The sequence below is a fragment of the Hyaena hyaena genome, unplaced genomic scaffold (genome assembly GCF_003009895.1).
Source record: "Hyaena hyaena isolate Hyena2069 unplaced genomic scaffold, ASM300989v1 scaffold_21, whole genome shotgun sequence".
Lineage (NCBI taxonomy): Eukaryota > Metazoa > Chordata > Mammalia > Carnivora > Hyaenidae > Hyaena > Hyaena hyaena.
This window is the reverse complement of record NW_024080653.1, coordinates 6496462-6522807: the sequence shown is the minus strand read 5'-3', so window position 1 is coordinate 6522807 and position 26346 is coordinate 6496462. Positions and strand designations below refer to the sequence as shown.

The following is a 26346-nucleotide window of genomic DNA, read 5'->3' as shown; positions in this document are numbered from 1 at the left end:
ACGCTTAACCGACTAAGCCACCCAGGCTCCCCTACATATATATTTGTAAGGGATGTTGGTGTATGATTTTATTTTCCTGTGATGTCTTTGGCTATGGTATCAGAGTGGAGCTAACCCCATAGAATGAGTTAAATAAGTGTTTCCTCTTTTTCTATTTTTTGGAAGAGTGTGAGGAGGATTGATGTTATTCTCTAAATGTTTGGTAGAATTCATCATTGAATCCATCTGGTCCAGAGCTTTTCTTTGTTGGAAAAGAAATTTGATTTCTGATGCAATCTACTTATTTGTTATAGGTCTGTTCAGATTTTTCGATTTCGTGTGTTGGGTTTGGTAGTTTGAGTGTTTTTAGAAATTTGTCCCTTTCCTGTAGGTTGTTTAGTTGGTTGGCACACAGCTGTTTGTGGTATTCTCTTAGACCCTTTTTACATTTCTGTTAAGTCAGTAGTAAGGTACCCACTTTCATTTTGTATTTTAGTAGTTTGCATTCTTGTATTGGTCCAGCTAAAGGTTTGCCAATTTTGTTGATCTTTTCAAAGAGCCAATGTTTGTTTTCACTGATTTTCTCTCTCACTCTCTTTTTTTACTTTCAATTTCATTTATTTCTGGTCCGATCTTTATTATTTCCTTCCTCTGCTAGTGTATGGTTAGTTTCTTAGCTTCTTAACATGTAAAATTAGGTTAGTGACTTGAGATCTCCTTTACATAGGTATCTATAGGTGCAAATTTCTCTCTGAGCGCTGCTTTTCTTGAGTCCCGTAAGTTTTGGTATGTTGTGTTTGCATTTCCACATATCTCTGGGGATATATCTCTACGAGTATCTAAGAGTATTCTAGGAATGTGTCTAAGGATATTCTGTTGTTTTGGGATATAATGTTGTTCAAGTCTTCTGTTATTTACTGATCATGTGTCTAGATGTTGTATCCATTATTGAAAGTGAGGTGTTGAAGTCTTCAACTGTTTGTTGCTGCTATTCTGTCAGTATTTGCTTCACTTATTTTAGGGCTCTCTTGTTAGGTGTGTATAGTTTTATAATTGTTATGTCTTCTTGATTGACCCTTTTATCAATATAGAATGTTCTTTTGTTTCTAATAACATTTTGACTTAGGACCTGGTGTCAGTATAAGCAACCACCCCTAGAAACTCTTTTGGCTTATAGCTGAATGGAATATATTTTTCTATCCTTTCGCTTTTAACTCCTTTGTGCCTTTAGATCTAAGGTGAATCTCTTATAGACAGCATTTAAATGGATCAACTTTAGTTCAGGTCGTGATCACGTGGCTCACGAACAACAAACAAACAAACATAACATTCAAAAATAAATTAATGTTTTTAAAAAATAAATAAATGGATTATGTTCTTTTTAAATCCATTCTTCCAGTCTTTGTCTTTTAAGTGGAGCATTTAATCTGTTTATATTTAAAGTAAATAGTGAAAAAAGAAGGCCTATTACCATTCTGTTCTTTGTTATATGTGCATCTTACTTCTTTTTTGTTCCATACTCCTCTGTCAGTGCTTTCTTTTGTGCTTAATTGTTTATTTCTAGCATGCCATTTTGACTCCCTTCTCATTTCCCATTCTGTGTATTTGAAAGTTATTTTCTTAGTGCTTACTGTGTACATTACAATTAATGTAGTAAATTTATGCAATCTAGTTTGAATTAACATCAGCTTAAGCTTCAGTAGTGTTTAAAGCTCTGTGCCATGCAGTTCTGTAACTACTTTATGTTATTGTCACAGTTTACATCGATTCCATGCACCCATTGATGTAGATTTATAATCATTGCTTGATGTGTTTGACTTTTAGATAAGAAAACATTCAGAGTAAAAATAGAGCAATACTGGCTTTTATATTTACCTTTGTAGTAACCTTTATTAGTGTTTATCACTCCTGTGTGTGGTTTCAGATTACTGTCTGGTGCTCTTTTGTGACGTCTAGAAGGTTATCCGTTAGCATTTCTTGTGGGGCAGAAGCACTAGTGAAGAACTCCCTCTGCGCTTGTCAGATCTGGGAATATCTCAGTTTGTCCGTTTTTGGAGGATGATTTTGCCAGATAAAGAACTTCTATATGTTAGAGGCCTCACAATACATTATTTACATATTGTGTTATATACATTATGTAAATATCATGCTTTTTAAATCAGTTAAAGGAGGAAAGGAAAAATATGTATTTATATTGTCTTTTATAATTAACAATTACCTTTTTGCTTTTTTTTTAATGGATATGAAGTACTCCCAGGAATCCCTTGGGGTTAATCTTTTTAGCCTGAAGAACTTCCTTTAGTATTATTTGTAAGGCAGGTGTCTTAATTTCTCCTTAATTTTTGAAAGATAGCTTTTCTGGAATAGGATTCTTGGTTAACAGCTTTTCTCTTTGAATGCTTTGACTATGTCACCCCACTGCCTTGCTCCATGACTGCCCTGAAAAGCCAGGTTAGCCTGACCCCAACAGCCTCTACCAGGTCCCTTTCACCGCAGCTTCCCACACTATGTGGCAAATGGAGCAGGGGCGGGGGGGACAGGAGCCCCTTCCCCACAAGCCAGGGCAAGGGCGTCAGGGGTCCCAGGATTCCTGGTGATACCACAACCTAGATACTACCCCTGTCCCAGCTTTGGAGCTGGGGAGGGGGAAGGGAACCCTACTTCTCTCTACACCATTGGGGATCCAGCCTCAGCAACAGGACCTGGGGAGCGCGATGTCCTGTGGCCCCCAGGGTTTCTGTATGGTAGCAAGGGGGAGGGGAGCCCTGGGTGTCTGTCTGGGTGAGGTTTCCTCCTTAGGGAGGGAGACGTGGAGCAGGTCTCAGTTCAAGTACCTCTTACCGAGTCTTAGTCATCTTCTTCAGTAAGTATTTCTTCAGTTCTCACTTCCAGAGATTGTGAATGGTGCTCGGTTCTTCGTGATGTTCACCAGCTTCTATTTAAGTAATCCGTGGGGCTCTGCACGCCCTCATGCCAGGAGCCAGACCCCAATCAAAAATCTTGGGTCTGTTTTATCTCCTATTGGCCTAGTGGCTATAATTTAGTTTTGCTCTTTTAGGGGTTGATTTAGGGTTATAGTATACATCTTCAGTTTACCAAGATCAGCTTTTCAAATGCCTGTCTACAGCTTCAAGTGTAACATAAGGACCTTACAACAGAACTCACACATTTCTCCTCTCTGCTCTTTATGCTCCCTTTGCCCTACACTTTACTTTTGTCTGTATCATAAACCCCACAGGACGCTGGTGTTAACTGTTAAGAGACATATGTAATAAGAAAGAGAATCACATGTTCACCCATATTGTTACTATTTCCACTGCTCTTCACTTCTTTGTCTAGATCCACATTCCCGTTTGCTGTCATTTCCCTTCTGCCCAAAAGACTACATTTCTTGTAGCGGCGGTCATCTGGCACTTGTGCGGGGCTGCTGGACCCTGTGATGGAGAACTCTCATCTCAAGATACAGTCCTTGTGTGCTGCCCCCGCCCCCAGGGAGCTTGCCCCTCAGGTAACCATCCCCTGCGGCTCCCGCCCTCTTCCTCCCGCCCTCTTCCTCCGTCTCTTTCCCTGCTCCCTCCCTTCTTCTCATCTCCCTTTGTTCCTGCATTCCTTCCCCTTTGCAGAGTGGATGGCGGGAAGGGCAGCGAAGGCCTGAGGTGGCTGCTCTTGTACATTAGTGGCAACAGCCTCTCCTCACCCGGTGGTGCGTCCTGAAGCTGCTGTTCTTTGGCTTCACCGGGATGGGGGAGGGGCAGCTCACCGCACAGCGGGCTTCACCGGGGCAAGGCCCCAGGAGGTCTTCCCACCCGAGTCCCTGGACTGGTGTTTGTGTTTCCTGCCACGCCAGGGACGGCCTCCTTCTGTCGCCTGTGGAGGAGCCTTACAGTTTCCTTTTGTTTCTAAGGCACTTCTAGTGCTGGGATTGGGTGGTGGGGCAGCCGGCCAGTTTGTTGGTGCGCTTAGTTTCTCACAATGTCTCTGATTTTCCATTTAGGCGCTCTGATCTTGAATAAATATTATTCTTTCATTTCGTTTTTCTAACTTATACTCTACTGTTCGTATGTTTCTCTTGGGATAAGAAGTCAGGATGAACGATGTGCAGCCACCTTACTGAACCCTTGTATTGTTCCTGACTTAGTGGGAATATTCCCAGTGTTTCAGTGTTAAGTATCATATTTGCTGTTGCTTTCTGACAGATACCTTTCTGAAGTTAACTTGTGATTCCTAACTTAATAAGCCTTCAGAAAATGAGGGATCAGAATAGAATTTTATTAAATGTCTTTCAGGTATCTGTTAAGGTGATTGCTTTTTTCTCCTCCTAACATATTTATTACAATATGTTAGTATTTCTCGTTATAATGAACAATACAGAACAAACCAGCAGTGACATGATCCTGTTTTTATACAATTTAGTTGTTCAGACTTCTATAGGAGTTTTGCATCTGTAGACATATGGAAAATTGGTCTGTGGCTTTTTGGTGCTTGTTTGGTGACTGGCTTAGGGATAAGGGCAGAAGGTCTTGGACTTGCTGACAGAGCATTTGTGTACACACACGCAGTGATTGTGTACAGTGCAACAGCCTTTGTCTCAACCTCCAGTATGAACGAGCCCTCCAGCCTGAATGTACATGACAGAAAAAAAGCATTTATTCATTCTCACAAATGTCTGCTTTTTGAGGAATAACACATTTTTGGGAATACTAGCATGTGGCAAAAAGGAATTCAGGCATTCAGAAAGGTCTACAGTGAAACACAGAAGTTCCACACCCTGGAAGCAGTGTTTTTTTGGTTCTTACTTGATTTGTTTGACTCACACTGTGTGGGTCAGTGCTCACCGTGAAAGAGGAAATATTTAGCTGCTGAAGCACTCCTCACCACACTTCCTGTTTTCCTCCCTCAGGGATTTTGTTTATTATCATATAGTCATGTGGTCAGGGTGTGTAATCTTCACATTCTGTTCTATAACGTTTTATTTTACATGCTTTAATAATAAATAAGTTGATGCTTATATCAACTTAAACATTGTAAAGACAGCGCTTGTAGTATAACAGGTGAGTGACCATAATTAACTGCAGACCATGTGCTGGCGCAGACTCAGAACTGGGCTCCTCTGCGGCCGACTCCGTGGCAGGCCCTGAGGGCTCCCAAGTGTTGGGGTCTGTGAAGCCCATAAAAACATTCTGCATTGTTCTCTTCCACTTTCTACACATGCCATTGTTTGGTTTCCTTCCTTCTCTTTTTCTTTTCTTTTATTTAATTTTTGTCTTACATGTGTTATTTAGTGTTGCTAGAGTACTCCTTACAGTAAATTTTCTGAATCTGGTGTATAGATGTTAAAATGTTTAGAGTTTTTACATGTCTGAAAATGTCTTCATTTCATACTTAGGCTCAGTTGACAATTTGGCTGGGTATAGAACTCTACATACAAAATAATTTCTCTTAGAATTTTGAAGGATTGCCTCATTATCTTCTGGTGTTACCTGGTTTTGATAAGAAATCTTAAGGCAGTCTGACTCTTTAAAGGTATCTTTTCTGAAAGTTTTTAAGATTTTTCTCTTTATGTTTTGAGTTTGAAATTTATAACACTGGGTCAAAGTATCGTTGCTTTTCATTCACCCTCTGTTTTTATACTGAATGATTAGCTTTACATTCTTAGCTTTAATTGTAATATATTGGGCTTCCTTTAGCTTCACCTTAAACTTTTTATGGAAGACTTGCAAACAGCATGTCTGCATATACTGCTGGGTTGGAGAAGGAGCTCCCTCACAAACAGCATCCCATACTCTACTTAGGAGAGCAGGAAAGTGTAAACATTTTTTATTTTTTATTTTTTATGTTTTATTTATTTCTAGGAGAGAGAGAGAGACAGCATGAGCAGGGGAGGGTCAGAGAGAGAGGGAGTGACAGACTCTGAAACAGGCTCCAGGCTCTGAGCTGGCAGTCAGCACAGAGCCCGATGTGGGGCTCGAACCCACAAACAGCAAGATCATGACCTAAGCGAAAGTCGGACGTTTAACCGACTAAGCCACCCAGGCGCCCCAAGTGTAAACATATTTTAGAAAAAATTTAAAACCAGAAATGGTCATTAAAATTGGTCACTTAAAAGAAAGCTTTTTCTCCTGCTCTTTTATAAAATTCATATTGAAAGACCAGTCTTTGGCATTGCCTCTTGGTGGCCCTGCCCTCTGGGGCAGAGAACTGGGCAGGAGGCAGCCAGTTAGGCCACCCACCTTCACCTCTCTGTGCCTCAGTTTCCTTCACAGACAGCAGGTGCCTGTGCCCATTGTTGAGAAGGCGTAGGCGCTAGAGAAGTCTCAGTAGCTGCCCCGTTCTGATCTTCCCCATGATCCCATGTGTCCAGAAGATGTTCTGTTTTTTTTTTTCTTGCCTCATTATTTCTTACTCGCATTGTCTTTAGTTTGTTTGAGATAGAAAACTTTAAAAATATCAGTTACTGTGGAACATCTGTTTCAACTTGCATCTGAATATGTGTAAACAAATTGTGGATTTTGAAACTAGTTTGAACATCCTTTTAAAATATTCTTTAATTAAGATGTTTTGTATCTTCCATAGTTGATAAAATAAGTTAAAAGCATTTTGGTGACTGGTTTGATTGCTTTTCTAATCTCCATTTTAAAAACAAGTTTTATTTTTCATAAAATACATTTATAGATTAGACATAACTTGAGTAATGTCACATTTGCATGTATTTTGTCAATTTAAAAAAATCAGTTGTAATAATGTGAAGAAATGGAGCCAGTCTGCCGTCATTTTGAAGATGGGCAAGGCAGATTCATGGGAGACCCCATATTATACAGGTATGGAATAGAGTTAGTTTGATTAGATCTGAAAGGGTAGATTTTCCTATAATGATATTTTCTTAAATAGGAAAAGTTATATTGACTGTTGGGTAACGTAAATCCAAGGTGTTTCTTTTTTCAAGAGTGCTAAATTACTTAAATTGGATTAAGATTCATTCATTATTATTTCATATCATAACAGGGCAAAACATTCTTAACAATGTGGTCACTTGCTCAAATGCAAATACAGCACAGTTCCGCCTCCCCAAGGGTGAGGACACAGTCCCGCCAAGGCTGCGTTTTTCCCTGCTGTGACCATGACAACCAGCTGCGTCCCTTTGTGACGGCCCACCTCCCCCCAACCCCCAACATCAAGCGCTGGCACAAACATCTGACTTTCTTCAAGGCAGTAATATTAAAGCAAATTCCTCGTCTTTGCCAAACATAGGACTCATCGTGAGGAACTTCCAGCTTCCCTTCGGGAGGCGGTTTCCTTCATTATTCAGTTCTGGGGTTTGATCTGTCCCCCTTCTGAAACCTAACTCTACTAGGCAGCTTTTTAAACAGAACTCCTGCTGATGTAAATGTGATTGTGGACTGTCTCTTCCCATTTTCATCTTCTCCCTATGGCTCTTGGGTTTTGGTCCCGTGAGGCCTCGCCCTGGGTTTGCTGTGCTTGGCGGTGATGGTAGCTCTTGCTGCCGCTGCTGGTGCTGCCATGTGTCCATCTCCAGGGGGCTCCCCTTGCGCCCTTCCTTCTCTGCTTATGACACCGGAGGCTCTAACTGGTTGGGGTGGCGAAGCTCAAGGATTAATGCTGAGATTGAGCTGCCGCCTCGTGTGGAAACTGCCTGAACCGGGACACTGGTGCCGGGAGACTGGTGCTCAGGTTTGCTCAAAGCCGCCTACTGGGGCAGCTGCCTTGTCCCCCACCTCAGAGAGGCGCTGTCCTTTGCACAGAAAATCAGGAGTTCAGCTGTGGCCTGTGGCAGGTGCACTGCTGTGTCCCTGGCGCCGAGGAGCCTGGTCGGGCCACCTGAGCTCCATTACTGGGGGAACTTACGGTTTTACCTCTGCGCACATCTGTTTCACTTTGTGTGACTTTTCTCTGTGGCACCAAGTCTGTAACTGGCTGGTTAACTCGACTCAGGTGCTGGCAGCCTCTTGTCCATAGAGGGTGTATCTTGTGCCCCTGAGATTCCCCTCAGCCCCTCTGAATCCCTCCTGGAGCCGGCCCTGCCCTCCGTCCAGGCTCAGCTGTCTCAGCGTCAGTTCGCGGCCACTCCTCATTCAGAAAGCCTGCTGGCCAGGCCTGCCTGCACCCCTGCCGCCCCGTGCCCCCCACACTGAGGGCCACGCTGTGGCCTCTGCTCTTTCTCCGGCTGCTCCCTCAGCACCGCTCGGGGCCACACAGCCACACGTCATCAGTTTGCTTTTTCCAACTCAGTTGTAAGTTATAATCTCTTTGAAGCCAAAAACTTTTTGTTTTGTTTTGTTTTGTTTTGTTTTTTTGTTTTTTTTTTAATGTTTTTTTTTTTTATTTATTTCTAGGAGAGAGAGAGAGACAGCGTGAGCAGGGGAGGGTCAGAGAGAGAGGGAGTCACAGACTGAAACAGGCTCCAGGCTCTGAGCTGGCAGTCAGCACAGAGCCCTACGCGGGGCTCGAACCCACGAACCGCGAGATCATGACCTGAGTGAAAGTCGGACGCTCAACCGACTAAGCCACCCAGGCGCCCCTTTTTTGTTTTGTTTTGTTTTTCTTAGTTTATTGTCAAGTTGGTTTACATTTAACACCCAGTGCTCATGCCCACAAGTGCCCTCCTCCGTGCCCATCACCCTCCTTCCCCTCCCCCCCGCTCCCACAGCCCTCAGTTTGTTCTCAGCATCAAGAGTCTCTCATGGTTTGCCTCCCTCTCTCTCCCCAACTGTTTCCCCTTCTTCTCCCCCATGGTCCTCTGTTAAGTTCCTCCTAATGCTCCTATACGTGCAAACATATGGTATTTGTCCTTCTCTGCCTGACTTATTTCGCTCAGCATAACACCCTCAAGGTCCATCCATGTTGCTACACATGGCCAGATTTCATTCTTTCTCATCGCCATGTAGGATTCCATTGTATAAATAAACAACATCTTCTTGATCCATTCCTCAGTTGATGGACACTTAGGCTCTTTCCATGGTTTGAAGCCAAAAACTTTTTAAAACATTTATTGAAATATAACACCCAGGGCACCTGGGTGGCTCAGTTGGTTAAGTATCCGTCTTCAGCTCAGGTTCTGACCTCACAGTTTGTGGGTTGGAGCCCCATGTCAAACTCTGTGCTGACAGCATGGAGCCTGCTTGGATTCTCTCCCTGTGTCCCTACTGACCCCCTCCTCAAAAATAAAATAAACATTTAAAATTAAAAAAAAGAGGAAGCACCTAGGTGGCTCAGTTAGTTAAGCATCTGTCTTCAGCTCATGTCCTGATGCTGTGGTCTGTGAGTTCAAGCCCCGTATCAGGCTCTGTACCGACAGCTCAGAGCTGTCGCTCCCCTACTCATGTTCTCTCTCTCTCTCTCTCTTTCTCTCTCTCTCTGTCTCTCTCAAAAATACACTTTAAAAAAACCCACATACCATCCATCCATAAAAGTGCACTTATCATAATTGTCCAGTTCAGTTAATTTTCACAAACCGAATACTCCATGTACCTGACATCCCGAGGAGGAGCCAGCATCGCCCATCCTCAGAGACCCCTCTGTCCCTCTGGTGCTGCCCTCTTCCCAAGGTGACCACCTGATTCTGGATGAATCGGCTGTCTTTGTGTGCCGTGGGAAAATCACCCGTGTACACGTGCAGCCCAGGGATGTCCGTTCTCATCGCAGTGTGCTCTCAGCTTCTCCATTCTACGTCAGGGATATGAGGACAGTCACACCTTGTGAATGTGGGTGTGCACCTCGCAGGGGAGCCCCTGGGGGTGTGCGTGTACAGATGTAGTCAATGCTGGCAGTGTCTGGAGCTACCGCTGAGAAATGCATTCCATTAACTGCTCATAGTTTCCACCTTAGTGAGGACTTACCAGCCGGCCACACGCTTGTCACACCCCTTCACATCCATGCAAGCGGTTCCATTCAGTGACATTTTGATTTTCTTTTTTTTAATATTCCCCAGGGCTTGGCTTTGTGCTACACTCAGTGAATGGTTACTGAATTTGCTTCCTCTGGCGAGCAAACCCCCTTAATACACTGGTTCTGGGTGGGCTCTTCGCATCCCAACGTTACACTTACTGTGTCTCCATCCCTAAAGATGGGGCACTGTTTTCCCTTCCCTTCCCTCTCACTCTGTCTAAAGCCGACTTGGATTTTACCTGCTGGTGTACCGTGTTCTGAGCTTCCTAGTAGTGTGTGTTACCTAAGTTCTAGGAAAGAGAGGACCATCAGAAAATGAAGTATAAAAGACCTTTTCTTCTTCTTTTTTAAAACAGTCGGATATTCTAAAAATCAAGCAATAGCACAGAGCTCGGGGTCTTATCTTTGCTTTTTGGATTCGGTAAGTAACTCTTTGTTTTATTTAAAATGTGTGTATGTGTAATGGTTGAATCATTAAATGACCTTACGTTTTAGTGTGGTTCTTGAAAATCATTATTCTTTTTAAAAAATTTTTTTAATTTTTTTTTTTTTTTTTTTTTTTTTCTGAGAGAGACAGCGTGATCAGGGGAGGGTCAGAGAGAGAGGGAGACACAGAATCCGAAGTAGCTCCAGGCTCTGAGCTGTCAGCACAGAGCCCGACGCGGGGCTCGAACCCACGAACCGTGAGATCATGACCTAAGCCGAAGTTTGATGCTCAACTGACTGAGCCACCCAGGTGCCCCGAAAATCATTATTCTAATATATAATGGTCAGACTTAAAAGTTAAGGTTCCTGGGCTCTTGCTGTTAAATGCCATAGCACTTAATAAGTTAATTAATTTTTGATAAATATGATTACATAAAAATACAGACTTGCACAGCAGAGAATCACGTAAATTAAACAGAAGATAAGTTGGGACGATGTGGAGAAACGTGCACTTACAGGATGAGCAGCGTTAGGGAAACACAAGTCACACAAGTTATAAGGAAGAAAGATTCATTGGGAAGGATGGGAGCAGGCAGACTGCAGCTGAACTCTTACACACCTGTCACTTGTGACCAAGGAAATGCAAGTGACATTCATGAGATACGAGCTTTAAAAACCAAGTTAACAGGGTTTTCTGAGTGCATATACTCAGCATTCACAAAGTGTGAATTGGGGATGTCGGCAGCATAGTTCTGCATTTTGTATCAAGAACTTAGAAAGTGCTCCTGCCTTGGGTGCCTCAGCCATGTAAGTGTCTGACTTTGGCTCAAGTCATGATCTCGCAATTCGTAGGTTCAAGCCCTGCATCGGGCTCTATGCTGACAGCTCGGGGCCTGGAGCTTCTTCAGATTCTGTGTCTCCCTCTCTCTCTAACCCTCCCCTGTTCACGCTGTCTCTCTCTCTCAGAAATATATAAAAAACATTAAAAAAAAAAAAAAAAAAGAAGTGGGATCTTATGCTCTCAGCTCCCAGCACTAGGGTGCCCCTGAGAGCCCCCTGTTTGGTCTGCTCCCCCAGCAGATCTAGGGGCAGCCGCTTCTCTGCTTCCCAGGTCTTCTGAGATACATTCATGGTTTTGTGTTTGTTTGTTGCTCTCTGTTCCCTGGGAGGCTGTGCGGAGCCATCCCAGGCCAAGGCATCAGGCGTGTGCTCCTGGGGCCTGGCCCTTCTGTCCACGCGTGGGTGGCCTCTGCTGGGTCCCAGGGCAGGCCTGTGTTCCAGGTGTCCTCAGTTTCTGGTCATTTCTCTCCCAGCCTCCCCCTTTCCTCAGTCTTCCTCACAGATCAAGGGACTGGTGCACATGCAGCAAGTTCCTGGAGCATGGAGTTCGGCCAGGGGACTGCTGGCTGCTCCTCGAGACCCTGCATGACCGTGGCCTTTTGCTGCTCTCTGGGTGGCCAGCGGGTTCAGTGGAGGTGTTGGTGGTGCTGGCAGGGACGGGGGGCACAGCTCAGACCCTGGACCCGTGCCCTTGAGCGTGCTGAATCTGCTCACCCAGCTGCTGGGAGCGCTCAGGTCATGCTCTGGTGGTCAGAGGGCAACGTGGGGCCTTGCCTACCTCACCCAGGGTGGGGACCCATGTCAAGGGTGAGAAGCTTCTGTCAGGCCTGGCTCTGGTCGTCTATCAGTGCACTTAGATTCATCAGAGTGGTCTCATTTCACAGGGTCACTCCCTGGGCTGTCCCCACCCCTTCCCTCCACACAGGTAGCCCCACCTGTACCCATTGAGCAGACATTTACAGCGAAAGGGTTCTGTTGTCCCGTGAAAGCTGCCTGTCTCAGAGATGTGAGGAGGGTGGCCGAGGGGGCTCCTGTGCCCACGCCCACCCCTCATCTAGGGCCTGTCGCACTCCGCCGGCCTTTCTCCGTGGTCCTGCTGCTGTTCAGGAAGACAGCACACCACCTCCAGCAGGGCCCTGTGCTTAAGTTAGAAACTGGGAGGGTGGCCATCGCTGAGTTGGCTACAGCAGGATTGGTGTGCAGAATAGTCCCTCCAAAACACAGTACCACGTGCCCTTGGGGATCTTTGAATCAGTCTTTTCTGAATGAGTTTCCTAAGGAAGAGAGAAGTGTTTGGACACCCGCCTTGGTGCTGTCAGGGTGCCCGCAAGGCGTGGAGCTGTGTGGACGGCGGGCAGCCCTGCTGGAGCGCCCCCAGGCCACCTGCCCAGGGCGCACACTAGGGCCTCCGCACATGGAGACCACGTGGGCCTCAGAGCCTCATTCCCCAGAAGCTGGAGGGCTGCTTTGCCTCTGACACATCAGGGGCACCGTGTCAGGCAGCCCCAGGGTCTGGCATGTACAGCCTGACTGTTCTCTAGCAGAGAGGAAGGTCCTGTTAGTGACTCATCTGTGAGTGACAGAAAGTGATTTGAACCACTTTTGTCATGAAGCATTTTGTCCAGACTGCTAGGAAGTAGCAGTGCTGACTGATTTAGATGCTCGCGGTTCATGTTTCTGTTTCCCTCTAGTTCTGTCCTGGGCATTGGGAGGGTGGAAGGTGGAAGTCGAAGGAAGGGGACTGAGTGCCCACAGGGCTGGGACCGGAGACCTGGTTCCACTCTGGAGGCTTCTGAGAGCAAAGCATTTGAGCACAGGTGTGGCTGTCACTGAGAGGCCACTGGGTGGTGGTGTTTCGCCCTATTTAGAGCAGCGTACCGGCCAGTAACTTGTTAGAGACACATGTTGCCAGCAGGTAAGACGGATTGTTTTTAATCGTCTCTGCACCATGTGCCCACCGATTTTTATGTCTGACTTACGGGATCATTGAGAAAATAGTGTTGCTGTCTGCTGCGTAGAGTGTGCTGCAACTTTAGAAGAGGGTTGCGCAATAGCAGGGCTCAGGTCGCGCAGACGCTTGCTTTTCCAACTGAGTGTCAGCTAGAAATTTTGGCTCCACAGGCGAGCGGGAGTGGGCAGGGTGGTGAGCTGCTCATGCCTGAAGGAAGCAGGAGAGGAGCAGGGGAGAGAGGTGCGGGGCCTCCGCCGGAGGCCTCTGAGTCATTTCTGGTCTCACCGATACTGGCGCGCACGGTTTCGTGTGATACGTCCAGAGTTGAGGCGAGCATCAGCGGTTTGCAAATCAAAAGAACTTTTGCCATTTTATAAAGCCATACTTTTCATTCTGTCTTCAACAGTGTATCCTGTAAATACACACTCCCCTCCATTAAAATAAACAATTGACAGAAAACTCAAAGTTCTGTATAGAAATTGTTTTACAGACTTTATCAGCCCGTGTGAGTGTTGATGCCTTTGTGGTACTTGGCTTTTGGGGGTACTTGCTAGGGCATGGCTGCAGCCCCCGTTGTGCTGCCTGCGTGAGGGCCGCACTGGGGGGCGGTCAGGGTGGCCGCCTCCCGCCCCCTCCCGCCCCTCCTTCTCCAGACACACCACAGCCTCTCCTTTCTGGGCTTCCTCTCCTCCTCTTTCCTGACAAGTAAATTATGGGCTCTGTTTTAGACCCAAGACCGGGAGGGCGTTAGCTAGGTCAGGAGCAGGGCCATGTGCTCTTAGTGGTGACTGTTCCCAAAAAGGCTCGAGTGGATCACCGAGAAGCAGGTGATGCCCATCTTCTGGTTTGATGGGCAGCTACAAATCAGTGCTGATCTGGGCAGGGGAGGGGGGGTGCGCCTACTTGTGTTCTTGGAAGAAAGAGAGAATCCTTCTCAAAACTCACGGAAGACTTCTCTGGACCAGAATACAGTGGAGAAAAGGGCTGTGTGAGCCCCAGAAGTCTCCGCACGTGGCTGCTCACACTGCTTCACGGGAGCCGTGCTCAGCTGTTTTTGTTGGCTCTGGGCGTCTGTGCTTGGCAGGCTCCAGCTCTCACCAAGTGCCACTAACCATGATTTCTTTAGAGAGACTAATGCCGCAGACAGCAGTGAGCTTTTGAAATATTTTCTGTTTGTGTAGTGTGTTTTCGTTTTGAGGCTTAGGAAAGGGGAATGGCCTGGGTGTTTGCTCAGCTGCTCCCTCGAGCACTGGTCCTGAAACCCCGCTGGCCAGGGAGAGAGCTTGCTGCAGACGTGGATTGGGACGGCAGCGGATGGACAGACCCCAGACCCTGCGGGCAGACAGAGTCACGGGCTTCCAAGCCGTTCCTTCCACACCCAGCCAGCCCTGGTGGCCTCCACCCAACAAGGAGAAGGTGGTACCCTCCTGTCCCACCTCCAGTGGCAGTGACTTCTGGTCACCTCCCTGCCCTCTCTGTCCTTCTGTGCCATGTACAGTGTGCTAGTGCCTACAGTCATGCTGGACCTGGCAGACTAGAGGGGCCACTGGGCCCGAGCTGGCAGGGGTGCGTGTGGGGACCCTGCCCTGGAGTCTTGCTGGCTCAGGAACAGTGGGGCAGGAAGTGCCAGGCCAGGGGCGTCTGCTCTGGGCTGTGCGAGCCCTGGGCAGTGCCCCATCCTGCCCTTGCAGCCCAGACTCCCCTGTGCCTCTCCTCCCTCCTGCTGAATCTCTTGCTCATCTGAGGAATTCTTTCTTTCTCAGTTAAAGGGATTTCCTTTCTCAGAGGAGCAGGGAGCCAGGGCGGGGGCACTGGCCACATAGCCTAGGTTCTGTCAGTGGAGGAGGCCACACAACTTGAACATGTGTGTATTTAGTGAATTTGCATGTGTCACCCGTAATGTCTCTTATGTGTGCTCCTGCTACAGTTATGGCTGTAGGAAAGGTGTGTATGCACACGGCCGGGGACTGGAAACTTAGAACAAGAAAAGCTGTGCGTTTGGGAGATGGTGGTGCTGTGTAACATTTCTGGTGTCGTCATGGCTCCTGTGCAGGAACCCAGAACTATGATGATGTTTATTTTTATTTTATTTTTTTTTTAATTTTTTTATTTATTTCTAGGAGAGAGAGAGAGACAGTGTGAGCAGGGGAGTGTCAGAGAGAGAGGGAGATACAGACTCTGAAATTGGCTCCAGGCTCTGAGCTGGCAGTCAGCACAGAGCCCGACGCGGGGCTCGAACCCACGAACCGCGAGATCATGACCTGAGCGAAAGTCGGACACCCAACCGACTAAGCCACCCAGGCGCCCCAATGATGATGTTTTTAAAAAGCATCAGCTTAAACTTTCTTCCTGAGTAGTGGGTATGATTTATTAGAGATATATTTAAAAATCAACCTGACTGGGTTATTTCTCCCACATAATAAGATATGCCCATTTAAAGTGCACATTCAGTGGTTCTGACAAACGTACGCACCCACGTAAGAACCGCCTCAGTCCAGGCTACCATTTCCTCATGTCGCTTCATACTCGTGCGTGGCTCCTGAAAGCAGCTACCAACGGGATTTCTTAGATTAGTAATGTAATTACGGAGCCATCCATTGTTTCCACACATGGGGGGTTTGTCCTGTTCCAGTACTTCATAGAAATGCAATTGTACAGAATGTGCTTTTGTGGTTGGCCATTTTTGCTCAGCACACTCTCTGAGATTTATTTGTGCAGTTGCTGGTATCAGTGAGTGAGGCTTTGTTGCTGCCAAGCCATGTGTTCCAGGACACGCCTCCTATAGGTGCCCATCAGTGGACAGTGTTTGCCTACCTTGGGTTACAGACACCATGGAAATTCGTGCAGGTCTTAGCATGGACATGCACTTCATTTCTCCTGGTCAGTGTCTAGGGACAGAGCTAATGGGTGATGTAAACACACACGTTTGCCTTTGTAAGAAACTTTAAAACTGTTTTCCAAAAAGATGAACCATTTTAGAGGCCCAGCAATTTAACAAGCTCCAGTTGTCCCAACTTCTTACCAACACTCGGAGTTGTCTGTCTTTGTGATTTAAGCCCCGTGGCAAGCCTGTGGGACTGTCTCCTTGTCATTTTAGGTTGCATATCCCTGGTGACTAAATGTGCTGTGTCTTCATGTGGGTGCTGACTGATCACACATGTCTCTTCCTGTGTCAAGTGTCTTTCAAGTCTTTCAACTCTTTTATTAAGTTGTTTGTCTTGGTCTTGAGTTTTAAGATACAGATTCTTTCTCCAGTATGTGGCTTGCTTTTGTTTTCATTTCTGAAAAGTGTTTTAATGAACAGTAGTTGTTCATTGTGTTTAAGTCCATTTTATCAGTTTTTCCTGTCAAGATTTGTGTTTTTGTGTCCCTTCTAAGAAAATAAGAAATCTTTGTCTACCCCAACACTTTCTCCCTGTTTTTCCCTAGAGGTTTTATGTTTTATGGTTTTGTCTTTTACATGTAAGTGTGTTACCTGTTTTGGATTAATCTGAGTGTGGTGTCAAGGAGGGATTGCGATGACAGTCTCCTCTCCCTCTCCTAACTCAGTCCCAGCATCTGAGCTTGGCATCTCTGTTGAAAGTCGGGTGGCAGACACAGCACAGGCTGCGTGTCTCTGTGCTCATGCTGCTTTCACACTGCCTTCGTTCCCGCGGCAGTAATGAAGCCACAGCATAGTCATGATGAAAAAAATTAGGTATGGTTAGATCTTCCACCTGTGTTATTCCTTTTCAAAATTGTTGTTTGTTTGTTTCTTTCTTTGTTTTTAGGTCTTTTGAATTTCTGCAAACATTTAGAATCCACTGTCAAATCTGCTTGGACTGTTACTGGAGTTGCATTGAATTTGTAGATCCGTTTTGGGGTCTTATCAATACTGAATGTTCTAATCCATAAACATGGTACATCTCTCCATTTATTTAGGCCTTCTCACATTTCTCAGAAATGTTTTGTAGTTTTCAGGATACAGGTCTTGCATAATCTTAAAAAAATACATCACTAAGTATTTTATGGAGTTTGGTACTATAAAAAATTAGTATGAAAAGTTAATCTGCCAGTTTTATTGCTGTAAATGTGCTAAGTTACCTTATTAGTTATAGTTGGGTTTTTGTTTGTTTTTTAATTAAGAATTCACTGTGAAGTGATGAATAGACTTTTACGTGTTTCTGTCTGACTGTGAGCCTTTATCCTCCGTTCTTGACTCACTGCACCGGCTAGGACTCTGGGGCAGAGACACACAGCAGGGGTTCTGCTCACAACCCTGTGTTTGTGTCGTCACTTACACTGTGAAGAAAAACATGCATAGAGAAGAGCACCAGACATAAATGTATAGCTCAGCGAATTATCATACAGCAGCTTTTGTGTAGCCACGCTAGAAGCCCCTTTGGGCTCCTTCCTGCTTACCTTCCTTATTCCCCCCAAAGTTAAATATGCTCCTATTTTCTGACATGATAGTCCTGCCTGTTTCTGAACTTTTCTAAGTGGCATCATATACAGCTTTTTGTATCCAGCGTATCTCACTCTGTAGCTCGCCTTTTCACTCTCTGAAAGCTATCTAATGATGAATAGAGTTCTTAATTTTAAGGTAGGTCAAGTGAGTAATTTTTTTCTTTATAGTCAGTCCTTCCTACCTTCTTCTTGAGATATTTTTTCCTACTTTTAGGTGCTGAGGTTATTCTCTTAGTTCCAGATGCTTTATTTCATTTTTTATCTTTTATTTTTTGATCTGAACTCCACTTGGAATTGCTCTTGTTCATTTTTATTGAAGTCTAACATATACATAGTCCCGGGCACAGGTTGTGAGTATGAAGTTCATTGAGTTATGGGAACCGAGCTGTCCCATGCAGTCACCTGCGGGTGCAGGACTGGCGCGTTGCCAGGCCCCACACGCCCCCCGTTCCTTGTCAGAAGTCCCATTCCCTTCTTGTCACCCACAGTTAGTTTTGTCTTATTTTGATCTTTATGTAATTCCTTATATATTCTCTTGTGTCTGGTTTGTCTTACCTAACGTTACATTTTGGAGATTAATGCTGGTTTTTGTGTAGCAGCACTTCACTAACTTTCATTGCTGTGTCAAAGTGCAGTGTATGGAGAGGCCACTTCCATCCTTCTGCTGGTTCGACATTTGGGTGTTTGAGTGATTTCACCAGAAAATGCTTATACATCTCTTTTGGCACACATGTCACTGTACATCTACTCGTCACACATGTGGGGAGGGACTGGCATGCTCGCGGTGCTGTGCTCACGTGCAGCAGGCACTTGTCCGGTGGCACGAGGGTGTGCGGGCTGGCCTTTCTCCTCCCAGCCCTTCCTGTGACTTGTCGTCTTCACTTCAGTCATCTGGTCGTCACGTAGTGGTACATGTCTGTGGTTTTAAATTCATTTCCCTGATGTCTGACAAGGTTGCAGGTGGATATTGGATATTTTCTTTGTGTACTGCCTGCTCATGTCTCTTGCCCATTTTTAATGATGCTGCCTCATTTTTCTTCAATAGGGAATTATTCAGATAAGTTGGTTACAAGTCCTTTGTTGAATGTATGAATTACAAATAGCTCCTCCCACACTGTGTGGCTTTATCTTTTAGTCTTTTAATAAAGTTGTAGATGAATAGAAATTTCCAATTTACTGCAGTCCAGTTTATCAATCTTTTCCTTATTGTTTAGTGCTTTTTTCCCTAACTGTGAAATTTTTGTTTACCTCACTCACGAATATATTTTTCTATATCATTCTCTAAAAGCTTTATTTTTTTTTACTTTTCCCATTCAGATCCACAGTTGATCTAGAAATCACTTCTATTTGCATGTGGGTAGAGGTCCTGAATGACTCCTTTTCATAGGGATTTCCAGTGGCTGTAGCATTGTTCATTGAAAGGAAAGTATTTGCTCAACAGCTTTCCAGTGTGGGTATGTGGGGGGCCTGTTTATGGCCTCTGTGTTCTGTCCAGTCAGGCTATTGGTCTGTCCTTCATTTGCCACATTGCAGCTTTAGAGAACAAACACAGTGTAGTTTGATTCTGTAAGCCCTCTTGTTCATCTACTTCAATACTTTTAGCTATTTTTATTCTAAATCATTTTGCATTTTTATAAATGTCAGAGTCTTTTATTAATTTTCACAGAATCTCTAGTGAGGATTTTGATTGGAATTATGTTGGATCCATAAATTGGTTATGGGAGGACGAACTTCTTTACGGTGTTTAGATTTCCTAACGGTGAACATATGTCCATTCTTTTACTTAGCCATGCATGGCTTTAATTCTTCGTTAAATTAATTGCTTGGTATTTGGTTTCTAAGAAAACATTTTTTAATCAGCTTACAGAGCTATAATTTACATAAAATCTCCCCATTTAGAGTATACAGTTCAGTGGATTTTGGTATGTTCACAGTGTTGTGTGGTCATCACCATGGTCTAATTTGGGGACATTGCCATCACCATGGGACAAACGCCCCCATTAGCTCCTAGTCACCACCCTGGCTCCCAGTCAGGCACTGCTGGCTGCTTTTCTATCTCTGTGTCTTGCCCGTTATGGACAGTTCCTACAAGTAGAATGAATACAGTTTGGTCTCTATGACTGGCTTCCTGTGCTTTTCCATCACATTGCAACCAGAGTCAGAGCTTCATTTCTTCCTGTTGTAGCGTCACGTTCCACTACATGCATGGACCACGTTTACCATCTCATGAGCATTTGGGTCCACCTTTTGGCTATCATGCATAATGCGGTCATGAGCATTCCTGTACAAGTTCCTGTGCAGACAGATGTGTTCAGTTCTCGTGGGTATAGACCCAGGAGTGGCATTGCTGTGTTACTCTGTGTTTAACATTTTGAGAAATTGCCTGACTGTTTTCTAGAGATGTTGTATCACCTTACATTCTCACCAACAATATAGGAGAATAATTTGATGTTTTTTGATATTGTAAGTGGCATCGTTTAGAGCATTTTGTAGATATAGAGAAATTAATTTAATTTTTATATACATAGAAAGTAATTTAATTTTTCTTATCAATCTTATATTCTGAAACCTCATTAAATTTACTTTTAATTCCAATATTTCTCTGTTGATTACTTTGGGTTGTTTATGTATAAAATCATTTTTCCTCTTTCTAAGCCTTGTGCAACTTCCTTCCTGCCTGCCTACCTGCCTGCCTGCCTGCCTGCCTGCCTACCTGCCTACCTGCCTGCCTGCCTACCTGCCTGCCTTCCTACTTTTTCCCTTCCTTCCTCCCTCCCTTCCTTCCTTCCTTCCTAAGACAGAGTGCTAACAGGGGAGAGGGGCAGAGGGAGAAAGAGAGAATCCCAAGTAGCTTCCACACTCATTGCAGAGCCTGATGCAGGACTTAGTCCCAACCCTAGGATCATGACCTGAGCCAAAATCAAGAGTCACTCAACCAACTGAGCCACTCAGGCGCCCCTCTAAACTTTGTGCCTTTTGTTTGTTTTTCTTAACTTGAGTCTCTAGTAAATTGTTTTATTTATTTTTAATTTACATCCAAGTTAGTTACCATATAGTGCAACAATGATTTCAGGAATAGATTGCAGTGATTCGTCCCCTGTGTGTAACACTCAGTGCTCATCCCAACAAGTGTCTTCCTTATTGCCCCTCACCCATTTAGCCCCTCCCCCCTCCTACAACCCCTCCAGCAACCTTCTGTTTGTTCTCTATATTTAAAAGTCCCTTATGTTTTGTCCTCGTCCCTGTTTTTATATTCTTTTTGCCTCCCTTCCCTTATGTTCGTCTGTTTTGTATCTTAAATTCCTCATGAGTGAAGTCGTATTTTTGTCTCTCTCTCATTGACTTATTTCACTTAGCATAATACCCTCTAGTTCCATCCACGTAGTTGCAGATGGCAAGATTTCATTCTTTTTGATTGCTGAGTAATACTCCATGGTGTGTGTGTGTGTGTGTGTGTGTGTATGTGTGTGTGTGTGTGTACATCTTTTTATCCATTCATCTGTCAATGGACATTTGGGCTCTTTCCATACTTTGGCTATTGTTGATAGTGCTGCTATGTGCCCTTTCAAAGCAGCACACCTGTATTCCTTAGATAAATACCTAGTAGTGTAATTGCCTGGTTGTAGGGTAGTTCTATTTGTAATTTTTTGAGGAACCTGATCAGTTTGTAATCCTACCAGCAGTGCAAAAGGGATCCTCCTTCTCCACATCCTTGTCCATATCTGTTGTTGCCTGAGTTGTTAATTTTAGCCATTCTGACTGGTCTGAGGCGGTATCTCATTGTAGTTTTAATATATATTTCCCTGATGATGAGTAATGTTTTCATGTATCTGTTAGCCATCTGGATGTCTTTTTTGGAGAAGTGTCTATTCCTGTATTTTTACCATTTCTTCACTGGAATATTTGCTTTTTGGGTGTTGAGTTTGATAAGTTCTTTATAGATTTTGGATACTAACCGTTTGTCTGATATGTCATTTGTAGATATCTTCTCCCATTCCATCAGTTGCCTTTTAGTTTTGCTGATTGTTTCCTTCTCTGTGCAGAACCTTTTTATTTTGATGAGGTCCCAGTAGCACATTTTTGCTCTTGTTTCCTTTGCCTCTGGAGACATGTTGAGTAAGAAACTGCTGTGGCTGAGGTCAAAGAGGTTTTTGCCTGCTTTCTCCTCTAGGATTTTGATGGCTTCCTGTCTTACGTTTAGGTCTTTCATCCATTTTGAGTTTCTTTTTGTGTCTGGTGTAAGAAAGAGGTCCAGTTCACTTTTCTGCATCTTGCTGTACTGTTTTCCCAGTACCATTTGCTGAAGAGACCATCTTTATTCTATTGGATATTCTTTCCTGATTTGTCAAAGATTAGTTGGCCATATGTTTGTGGGTCCATTTCTGGTCTATTCTGTTCCATTGATTAAAGTGTCTGTCTTTGTGCCAGTACCATACTGTCTTGATGATGACAGCTTTGTAATACATCTTGAAGTCCGGGATTGTGATGCCTCCAGCTTTGGTTTTCTTTTTCAGGATTGTTTTGGCTATTAGGGGTCTTTTATGGTTCCATACAAACTTAAGGATTGTTTGTTTAACTCTGTGAAAAATACTGCTGTAATTTTGATAGGGATTGCACTGAATATGTAGTTTGCTTTAGGGAGGATTGACATTTTAACAATATCTGTTCTTCCAATCCAGGAGCATGGAAGATTTTTCGTGTGTGTGTGTGTGTGTGCGCGCTCGCGCGTGTGCATCTTCTTCAATTTCTTTCATAAACTTTCTATAGTTTTCAGTGTATAGATTTTTCACCTCTTCTGTAATGGAATTCCTTGATTTCTCTTTCTACTGCTAAATTATCAGTGTAAAGGAATGCAACTGATTTTTGTACGTTGATTTTATATCCTGCAACTTTACTGAATTCATGGATCTGTTCCAGCAATTTTTTGGTAGAATCTTTTGGGTTTTCTGTATAGAGTATCATGTCTTATGCAAGGAGTTTGACTTCTTCCTTGCCAATTTGGATGCTTTTTATTCCTTTGTGTTGTCTGACTGCGGAGGCTAGGACTTCCAATACTGTGTTGAATAACAGTGGTGAGAGTGGACATCCCTGTCATGTTCCTGACCTTAGGGGAAAGCTTTCCGTTTTCCCCATTGAGGATGATACTAGCAGTAGGCCTTTCATATATGGCTTTTATGATCTTGAGAGGTGATCCTTCTATCCCTACTTTTTTGAGGGTTTTTATTAAGAAAGGATCCTGTATTTTGTCAGATCCTTTATCTGCATCTATTGAGAAGGTCATGTGGTTCTTATCCTTTCTTTTATTGATGTGATGTATCACATTGATTGTTTTGCAGATAATGAACCAGGCTTGCATCCCAGATATAACTCACTTGGTTGTGGTAAATAATTCTTTTAATGTATTGTTGGATCCGGTTGGCTGATATCTTGTTGAGGATTTTTGCATCCATGTTCACCAGGGAAATTGGTCTGTAGTTCTCCTTTTTAGTGGAGTCTTTGTCTGGTTTTGGAATCAAGGTAATGCTGGCTTCATAGAATGAGTTTGGAAGTTTTCCTTCCATTTCTATTTTTTGGAACAGCTTCCAAAGAATAGGTGTTAACTCTTCTTTAAATGTTTGGTAGAATTCCTCTGGTAAGCCATCTGGCCCTGGACTCTTTGTTTATTAGGAGATTTTTTATTACTAATTCGATTTATTTACTGGTTATGGGTCTATTCAACTTTTCTATTTCTTCTTGTTTCAGTTTTGGTAGTTTATATTTTTTTTAGGAATTTGTCCATTTTTTCCATATTGCCCATTTTATTGGCGAATAGTTGCTCATAATATTTTATTATTGTTTGAATTTCTGCTGTGTTGGTTGTGATCTCTCCTCTTTCATTCTTGGTTTTATTTATTTAGAGTCCTTTCCTTTATCTTTTGATAAAACTGTCTAGGAGTTTATCAATATTGTTAATTCTTTAATGTTTTTTATTTATTTCTGAGAGAGACGGAGAGAGAGAGCATGAGCAGCGGAAGGCAGAGAGGAAGGGAGACACAGAATCCGAAGCAGGCTCCAGGTTCTGAGCTGTCAGCACAGAGCCCTACGCGGGGCTCGAATCCATGAACTGCGAGATCATGACCTGAGTCGAAGTCGGAAGCTTAACTGACTGAGCCACCCAGGCACCCCTAATTTGGTTAATTCTTTCCAAGAACCAGCTCCTGGTTTCATTGATCTGTTCTATTGTTTTTTTGTTTGTTTGTTTGTTTCAATAGCATTGATTGCTGCTCTAATCTTTATTATTTCCTGTCTTCTGCTGGTTTGGGGTTTTATTTGCTATTCTTTTTCCAGTTCTTTAAGGTGTAAATTTAGGTTGTGTATATGAGACCTTTCTTCCTTCTTTGGGAAGGCCTGGGTTGCTATATACTTCCCTCTTATGACCGCCTTTGCTCCGTCCCAGAGGTTTTGGGTTGTGGTGTTATTTTCATTGGCTTCCATGTAGTTTTTGATTTCCTGTTTAACTTCTTGGTTAGCCCATTCATTCTTTAGTAGGATGTTCTTTAGTCTGCAAGTATTTGTTATCTTTCCACATTTTTTCTTGTGGTTGATTTCTAGTTTCATAGCATTGTGGTCTGAAAATATGCACAGTATGATCTTGATACTTTTTGACTTATTGAGGGATAATTTCTGTCCCAGTATGTGATCTGTTCTGGAGAATGTTCCATGTGTACTTGAGAAGAATGTGTATTCTGCTGCTTTAGGGTGAAATGTTCTGTATGTATCTGTTAAGTCCATTTGGTCCAGTGTGTCATCCAAAGCCATTGTTTCCTTGTTGATTTTCTGTTTAGATAATCTGTCCATTGCTATAAGTGGGATGTTAAAGTCGCCTACTATTATGGTATTATTATCAATAAGTTTCTTTATGTTTGTGATTAATTGATTTATATATTTGGGTGCTTTCACAATTGGAGCATAAATGTTTACAGTTGTTAGTCTAGTAAACTGTTAACTAGAAGTCATGACAGTGACGTTTTCGTCTCCTTTCCCATCTCAGAGTGCACTGAACTTTTTCACTGTTAAGTGTGTTGTTTGCTGTAGGGTATTGTCATACCTGTCTTTCGTAAAGTTAGGGAAGTTCTCTTCCAAAGCTGAAGAAGAGCAGATGCCCCAGGCAGAGGAAGGTCTCCCGCCACTGTACCTCCAGTTGGACTGCATCCCCCAACAGCCCCTTGGGGCCTCAGGGCCTGCCCCGTGGGCGTTTCCTTCAAGTCTGTTCACTTTCTGCTTATATCTGCACACAAATGTGAAATTTTGATGAAGCCCGTGGATCAGAGTTTTCTATCACTTGGGTTTTGTTGTCAGGTGTAGGGATTCTTTGCTTAACTCAGAGTCACCAAGATGTTTCTGAGTTTCCGGTTTTAGCTCTCACATGTAGGTCTGTGGTCTACATTGAATTCCTTTTGTGTGTGGTGAGGGTCAACGCTCATTTTTCCCTTCCCGTCCCGGGATCCCAGCCTCTGCCTTGCCTGGGCCATTCTCCTGCTTGCGGCTCTGTTTGTGGGTCTGCTTACCTCCCCGGGCCGGGCAGTAGCTCTGTGGCTGTGAGTTTTGAGTCAGAAAGCCTAAGTTCTCCGTCATGTTTCTTCTTTCGTCAACACTGCCATCACCATTCTGGGTCTTTATTTCTCCATGGGAATTTCAGGTTCAGCTCGCCAATTTCCATAAAGACGCAGGTTGAGATTTTGACTTGTAGTGAATCCATAGGTCAGTTTGGGGAGAGCTGGTTTGTAATATTAAGTCTTCTGATCCACTAATGTGTGAGGTCTCTCTGTTCATTTAAGTCTTTCACTTGTTTCAGCAATGTTTCCTAATTTCCACTGTACAAGTCTTGGCACTTCTTTTGTTAAACGTATGTCTAATGGTTTCATTCTTTTATGTGATTATGAGTGCATGACTTTATTTTATTTCAGATTACTTGATGCTAGTGTATAGAAATACAATCGGATGTTTTGAACTATAAATTGTATTTATTTTTTTATCATTTTATTTTATTTCATCACAGCAAGTGCACCCCTTAATTCCCAACACCTACTTCACCACCTTCCCTCCCCTCTGGTGACCGTTAGTGTGTTCTCTATAGTGAAGAGTCTGTTTCTTGATTTCTCTCTCTGTCTCTCTCTCTCTTTGTTTTTTGGTTTTTGGTTTTTGGTGTTTTGTTTTGTTTTTTTACCTTTTCTCATTTGTTTCTCTCATTTGTTTCTTAAATTCCACATATGAGTGAAACCATATGGTATTTGTCTTTCTCTGACTGCTTATTTCGCTTGGCATAATAACACTCTATCTCCACCCATGTCCTTGCAAATTGAAAGATTTCTATCCTTTTTACAGCAGAGTAATATTCTGTCATATATATATATGTCTCACACCTTTATCCATTCATCAGATAATGGTCACTTGGGCTATTTCTGTAATTTGGCTATTGTAAATGCTGATATAAACATCAGGATGCATCTGTCCTTTGAATTAGTGTTTTTGCATCCTTTGGGTAAATTTCCAGTAGTGCAATTGCTGGGTCATAGGGTAGTTCTATTTTTAACATTTTGAGGAATCTCCACACTGTTTTCCTCAGTCGCTGTACCAATCTGCATTCCTTCCAACAGTGTAAGAGGGTTCCTCTTTCTCCACATTCTCACCAACACCTGTTGTTTCTTGTGTTGTCAATTTTAGCCATTCTGACAGGTGTTAAGTGGTATCTCAGTGTGATTTTGATTTATATTTCCTTGATGATGAGTGGTGTTGAGCATCTTTTCATGTGTCTGTTTGCC

At 43.6% G+C, this 26346-nt stretch overlaps 1 protein-coding gene across 8 annotated transcripts in view; it reads left to right on the top strand.

The window, feature by feature from the left end:
• The window catches only part of B3GNTL1 (UDP-GlcNAc:betaGal beta-1,3-N-acetylglucosaminyltransferase like 1), an 89869-nt gene that overhangs the window by 4937 nt on the left and 58586 nt on the right, over window positions 1-26346 (top strand). For 6 of the 8 annotated variants that reach the window (XR_005527425.1, XR_005527424.1, XM_039226432.1 and 3 more), the window contains exon 4: window positions 10239-10303. The exons of the other annotated variants lie outside the window; for them this stretch is intronic. Coding sequence is in view for 4 of the 6 variants with exons in the window: in XM_039226432.1 (XP_039082363.1) it covers window positions 10239-10303 (65 nt within the window). In the remaining 2 variants the exon portion in view is untranslated. The remainder of the gene's footprint in view (window positions 1-10238; window positions 10304-26346) is intronic. 8 annotated transcript variants of the gene reach the window in all.